The sequence below is a fragment of the Crocodylus porosus genome, unplaced genomic scaffold, assembly GCF_001723895.1.
Source record: "Crocodylus porosus isolate Cpor-Errol unplaced genomic scaffold, CroPor_comp1, whole genome shotgun sequence".
Classification (NCBI taxonomy): domain Eukaryota; kingdom Metazoa; phylum Chordata; order Crocodylia; family Crocodylidae; genus Crocodylus; species Crocodylus porosus.
This window is the reverse complement of record NW_017728919.1, coordinates 2990729-2997054: the sequence shown is the minus strand read 5'-3', so window position 1 is coordinate 2997054 and position 6326 is coordinate 2990729. Positions and strand designations below refer to the sequence as shown.

Sequence of the window (6326 nt, the reverse complement as noted above, 5' to 3'; positions counted from 1 at the left end):
TGGGGGAGTCCCTGTTCCCCCGAGCACTCCCAGGAGTGACAAGAAATAACGGTCACAAGCTGGCAGAGGGTGGATTCAGACTAGACATCAGGAGGCGCGACTTCACGGTCAGGGCGGCTCGGATCTGGAACCAACTTCCAAGAGAAGTTCATATTCAGCTTATGGCCCACCGTAACTTCCGCATCCTTTTCTGCAGTGTTGCAGCCTAACCAATCATTCCCCAGTCTGTGTTTGTAAAGCAACTTATGATGCCTACAGTCCTGGTTGCTTAATGAGTGACAGATGGAGCACTAGTCAGATCCTTTTTTATTGTACATGGTTTAAAACCCTGCTTCCACATAACACGTTAAAAAGAAAGGATTTCTTTCTGCCTCGTCTCACTTGCAGGATCCTGCTATCTATAACGGTATGGCAGTTCCTACAGCAAAAGCTGTGATCTGAACTCCAGAGGCTTAAGAACTTTGGCTTCCATGCCTCGGCTGCTAAGTCTACTTAGTGTGAACTGGGAAGGGAAAATGAGAAACCAAATAAACGTTGGCATTGGACTTAATTTTTTGAGCCTAACAGTCCACAAATCCTTTCAGAATTGACACCTAATAAAATGTTTCTCAGCACTGAAAAACAAAAACCAGAAGAGTTTGTCTTAAATACATTAGATACTTGCTAATTTGATGTGGCACCACTCAGAAAACAACCATTTCTACCCCTTTTAATTACTCTAAGGACTAAAAAAAAAAAAAAAAAAACTATCCCAAAATTTTAGGAAAGGTTCCCAGCGGTGTCTTTCAAACACTTGCCACAAAGCTTGGCTTTTTCAGGTTAAGCTAAGCCTACAATTCTCAACCAGGAGTTATGGCCCTCAGGGCCCTCTTAAGATCCTTTTAAGAATGTCATGGATGCCACACAATATTAGCACATGCTGCGCAACCATCTATATGCGATTCACAAGGTAAACCCAAATATTTTTAAAACAGGAATCTACAGTTTCAAATGTTCTGATCTATTGTGGTCTGAGTTCTTTGCAACAGAGGAATTGCTCTGTTTTTCCACAGTTTAAAGAAAAAAAAAGTGAAAGCTAAGATCTAGCATTTTTTTAAGGGTGCTTTGAGTCTGAGTCTTCAAAAGTTGAGAGCTACTGATTTTAAATCTACAAAAGCTCTGAGATCCTGCTAAGGAGAAAGTTAAAGTAAAACTCTGGAAAAGGTAGAATTTTACTACTTCAAAGCAGATTTCAAAAAATAACAAACCTGCAAATTCAGGTAAGTAGAGATTCATTCCAACTACCGTAGTCAGTCTGTCTGCTAGCCCCTGGAGACATTGATGTGAATGCAAAAACACAGCAAAACCATCTTTAATAAAGTAGCTGACATCAGGATCTACCCAGACAAGCCAAACTGTTTCTAGTAAACACATGCTTTGTTTTCTTCTGCAGAGGTATGAAGGTTATTGAAAACAGAGCAATGAAGGATGAAGAGAAGATGGAAATTCAGGAGATGCAGCTGAAAGAGGCGAAGCATATTGCTGAAGAGGCTGATCGCAAATATGAGGAGGTAAAAGGGTGGTGTAAGAAACCAGCCACTGTAGGCAAAAAATTATCATTGAACAAAAGAATTAAAAGAAATGTTGTAGTTACTGTAACATTATTCCAGCTTTGAACTAGTTCTCAGAACAAAGACAAAGATGCAGTTCCTAACATATTCTGACCTCACACGAAATGAGTTTGCCCTCCTAGCATCTCAGGGTATCTAATGCTAAGAGCATTCCAATTCTTTCTTCTTCCAGTGGAGGAACCCTTGCATCCTGTTGTGTCTCCCTTGCCACCAATGTTAGAGTGGCAACTTAACTTGGACCAAATCTTTAACATGCTTTTCACAGATTACATGCATCCACAGAGTGCCATTTCTAACAAGCATCAGGCAGAGGAGAGGGAAAGCTGCAAGGACAGACGGCTTTGAGGGACAAATGAGGATTATGGAATGATTCAGGTGGCTTTAAAAAAAATGCTTTTTGCAGGTTGCCCGTAAACTGGTCATTCTGGAAGGTGAACTCGAGAGAGCTGAGGAACGTGCTGAGGTGTCGGAACTGTAAGTAGCTGTTCAGGATAATTTCTCGTACGGCAAAAGCTTAGAATATAAAACTACTGATGTAAAGGGTTTCTTAAAGGCCTGTGCAGGATCACTTCCTATTATCCATAACTATCCAGCACACAGCTTTCCAGGTTTTCATACTGACCATTCCTGTAGTACGCAAGTACTGAGACTCTTCTATTTAAGCACTACTAGTGTTATAAGGAAATGTGGTGTGATTGAGCCATGTGGTAGTGGTGTTAATATACTGGGGGAGGGGGAAGGTAAAGCATACAAGAACAACCCAACGTCAGAACGCTTATCTAAGTCTTAAGCTTCACAAACATTTGTATTTTATGCACAACCAAATAACTGGGCAACACACAAGCATCGCTCTCCAAACACTGCAAAGGTGCTTCCAACAGTCATCAATCCGTAAACTTCTGTTGCCATGCACATGAGTTCTGTTCAGGGAACAAACAACTTTCTTGAATTTAAATTCGTAAGAAGGTGCATTTCATTACAAAAATCCATACTAAAATGCAGTTTTCAGAGCACATTTCGGAAAAATGAAGCAAAACAAAACCCACACAATAGTATAAACATTTTAGGGACAGACCCCACTTAATCTATGGAATGCCTAAGTGCAGTCCTATTCCACCTTGTTTGAGTCCCAAAAAAAAAAAAAAAAAACCAACACATTAATTCATCTAGTTTTGTAACACACCAATCACCCTAACCCTAACATGAAGTCACAAAGAAGCAGTAAGGAGGAGGACAAGGACCCACCACTTAGTGTGCTGAGACAGTAGAATGTGACTCAGTTCAGCATTCTGGACCTTTTGCAAAGTAAGCTTCATCATACAAGGAACATAAAAGAACTGACTTACTCAGCTTTCGTCTGTCTGTAGTAAATGCAGTGACCTTGAAGAGGAACTAAAGAACGTTACTAACAACCTGAAGTCCCTGGAGGCTCAGTCAGAGAAGGTTGGTGCTTCCCATGTACAAATATAGAATGCTTGGGTCTGAAAAGAGACTGAAGTTGGTGACACAGATGTACATTTCCTCAAAACTGTTTGGGGAGGGAGGTAATTCTTAAAGATAATGAGGTAAATTGTGGCAGTCTATCTTGACCTCCTGCACAAAAGGCGGCATTAATTTCCAATTCAGTGACTGATCACTCTCACTGTAAAGACAAAAATTCTACACCACCAATAGGAAATTAGGACTGGAAAGGATCTCAGTGTCATCTAGTCCAGCCCCCTACTCAAGGCAGGATCATCCCTGTCAAGTGTCAGTCCACCATGCCCTGGCGAGAGGAAACATTTTGCTGGTAATATTTTTTTACTGGACCGACTACATGGTTGGCCCTGCTCTTGAAAATTTCCAGCCAGGAATGGGGATTCTACAAGCTCAAGTAGCCTGTTCCAATGCTCAACCATCCTCACAGTGAGAAAGTTCTATTTAATCTCCAACATAAATTTCCCTAGCCACAATTTAAGGTCATCACGCCTGTCCTCTATGGACAGAGAGAAGAGAGCATCTCTATATGCACCCTCCAAGTACTTCAACACCATTATCAAATTCCCCTGTCTCCCAACCCCCCCTCATTTCTTCTCCTTTCCAGACTAAATTACATGTGGTACTCTGCATTTGCCTTTATAAAATCATCTTGTTTATTTCAGAGCCCGTGTAATTTTTCAAGATCACTGTGAATTCATGGTGTCCTCTGAAGTGTCTCCTACCCCAGTTTAGTTTCACAGGGAGAAAAGAAAAAAAAAAAAAAAAGTACACCACATTCCACCATCCAAATCATTACTGACAAATATTGGGTGGAAACGAACACAGGACAGATTTCTGTGTGTTCACCTCCCCAAGAATGTCCATTGAGTTTCTCGGGGAATGTGTTAGCTAAATGGGTGCTGATACCAGCTATGACTACAGATACACTTGTAGACCAAAAAAACTGGATTTTGAGGAGGGATTTGAAGAAGCAGAACAGCTTATTTTTGGGAGATGGAGTTGTATATGAAAAGTAAAAGTTAGTTGCGCTGCATATGTTCTAGCAAGGGAAAACTTAGAACACAGCTGTGGTGGAAGTCTAAACCTTCAGAGACACTGAGCAAAAAAGGGACTTTGACCTATGAAATGAAATGACTGTGGCTAGGAAAGGAGATGAAAGTTCAGAAACAGAATTTTAGAGTAACTGGAGGCTGCATATTATTTCTTAATGGCCCCAACAGCCTAGCAAACTTCAACTGTCTAATCAGCTCTGTTTCAACAAACTCTCTTAAAAAGATCAACCATTATTTTCACAGTACTCTGAAAAAGAGGATAAATATGAAGAAGAAATCAAGCTTCTCTCTGACAAACTCAAGGAGGTAAGGCAATATGTCCCAGTTAAGTAGAATCCTTGTGGATTGTTTTCTGGTCCAGAATTTAACTTTATCTTTTTCCTAGGCTGAAACCCGTGCTGAGTTTGCAGAAAGAAGTGTTGCTAAACTGGAAAAATCTATTGACGATCTGGAAGGTATGAAATCCCTTTGTTTATACAAGCCATCAGTTTCAAAGTGGGGAAAATATAATTTTAGCACATCACTGGGTCAAGAGTGGAATTTTTATGCCATAGCAGTTAACTAGCCAGTCAAGAACATAGTTGAAATGTACTTCTCCCTCAGTAGCTTCCTCTACAATACATCCACTCAACAGTACTGTCAAATCAGAGGACTTCACAGATGTGACACTGCACTCACTACTTGCATCAGGACCATTTAAAAACGTCTAAGACCCCACTACAACAGTATAGCGTGTGGAACATTTAATACAGTGCATTTAGAAAATGCCATGCTGCAGAATTCCTTATTTGTTAAATCTAATCAAATCCCTAGGCAGACAGTGAATAGCCCAGTGCCTCCCATGTACCTGAATTTTAAAATTTTGTCCCCACTAAATGAACAGCACTAGCTGGTATTATCAGAAAAACTACATCAGCTATCTGATACGAGTTCCCAACAAGCTGTCCTGCAGACGGAAGGGTTTTGCACGGCAGATTGATATGACTTATTTTTCAGTTACAGCTGTGGTTTCTGTAAAGTTTTTCAATTCACTATGAAGAATTTAATTGTGTGGGAAATCGCTGATAATAATCAATGTCTGGAGACAGGAGGACAGGCTGCAGGGACAAAAATCACACTGGACTATAAAGTTTGAGATTTCAGTAAAGAGACAAAGTAACAAAGCTCTTTTAAACTGTGCAAGTATCTGAAGTAAAAGGAATATCAAAGTCTCTCTCAAAGATCAAGTAGGAGTGTTGTCAAGCAGATTGAGGGAAGTGATTACTCTCCTCTATCTGGCACTGGGGAGACCATATTTGGAGTGCTGTGTCCAGTTTTGAGACTGCCCCCCCCACTTACTACAGAAAAGATATGGATACATTTGAAAGAGTAGAGTAGAAGGCAGCAAAACTGGTTAAGGGGTTGAGGCACATGACTGCTGAGGAAATTGGGCTTATTTAGTCTGAAGAAAAGACTCAGGGGGGATTTAATAGCAGCCTTCAACTCCCTGAAGGGTAGTTCCAAAAAGGATGGAGCTGGACCGTTTTCAGTGGTGGCAGGTGACAGAACAAGGAGCAGTGAGCTCAAGTTCCAGCAAGAGAAGCTGAGGTTAGATAGGAAGAAAAACTCTCACCAGGAGGGTGGTAAAGCACTGGAACAATTTACCCAGAGAGATTGTGGAATCTCTACCTGTAAAGGTTTTGAAGACCCAGCTAGATGAAGCCTTGGCTCAGATGATACTTGGGAATGGTACTGCTTTGAGCAGGGGGTTGGACTAGACGACCTCCTGAGGGCCCTTCCAACCGTCCTTTTTTATGATGTTACACGTCTAACAACCATCTGATAATGAAGGAATTTAGGCACTCACCAGTATGAACAGCCACATACCTATGTAAGATACTTAGGTAGGAAATGGCTTTGTGCAAATATGTAATTTAGTCATATTACCCTCACATGGTTACACAGCAAGCTATGAACTGGCTCATGATGATACCATCATTGTTCATCTCTTTCTGTTCACTTCAGTAAGGGAACATTCCTCTATAAAGGGCTTAGTCAGTCTGTCTGTGATCGGTTAGTCTAATGGGGGTGGCACAAGGCTAGCAGTGCTGGAGGCAGTGGTGGCATGGGGTGCAGGCAGAGCGGGGCAAGCTCCCTCCCCCCTCCACACTCTTGGGAGGTGGCAGTAGCGCTCTGTCCCCACTCC

General features: G+C 41.4%; 1 protein-coding gene and 1 long non-coding RNA gene across 2 annotated transcripts in view; one reads left to right on the top strand and one right to left on the bottom strand.

Moving 5' to 3' along the window:
• TPM4 (tropomyosin 4) overlaps positions 1–6326 on the top strand; it is an 18531-nt gene that overhangs the window by 11123 nt on the left and 1082 nt on the right. Inside the window, exons 4-8 of the mRNA XM_019538401.1 lie at positions 1433–1550; positions 2014–2084; positions 2978–3053; positions 4385–4447; positions 4527–4596. Of these exons, the coding sequence (XP_019393946.1) occupies positions 1433–1550; positions 2014–2084; positions 2978–3053; positions 4385–4447; positions 4527–4596 (398 nt within the window). The remainder of the gene's footprint in view (positions 1–1432; positions 1551–2013; positions 2085–2977; positions 3054–4384; positions 4448–4526; positions 4597–6326) is intronic.
• The window catches only part of LOC109312387, a 21088-nt gene continuing 19485 nt past the window's right edge, over positions 4724–6326 (bottom strand). Inside the window, exon 3 of the long non-coding RNA XR_002101809.1 lies at positions 4724–4735. This is a non-coding gene — a long non-coding RNA (uncharacterized LOC109312387). The remainder of the gene's footprint in view (positions 4736–6326) is intronic.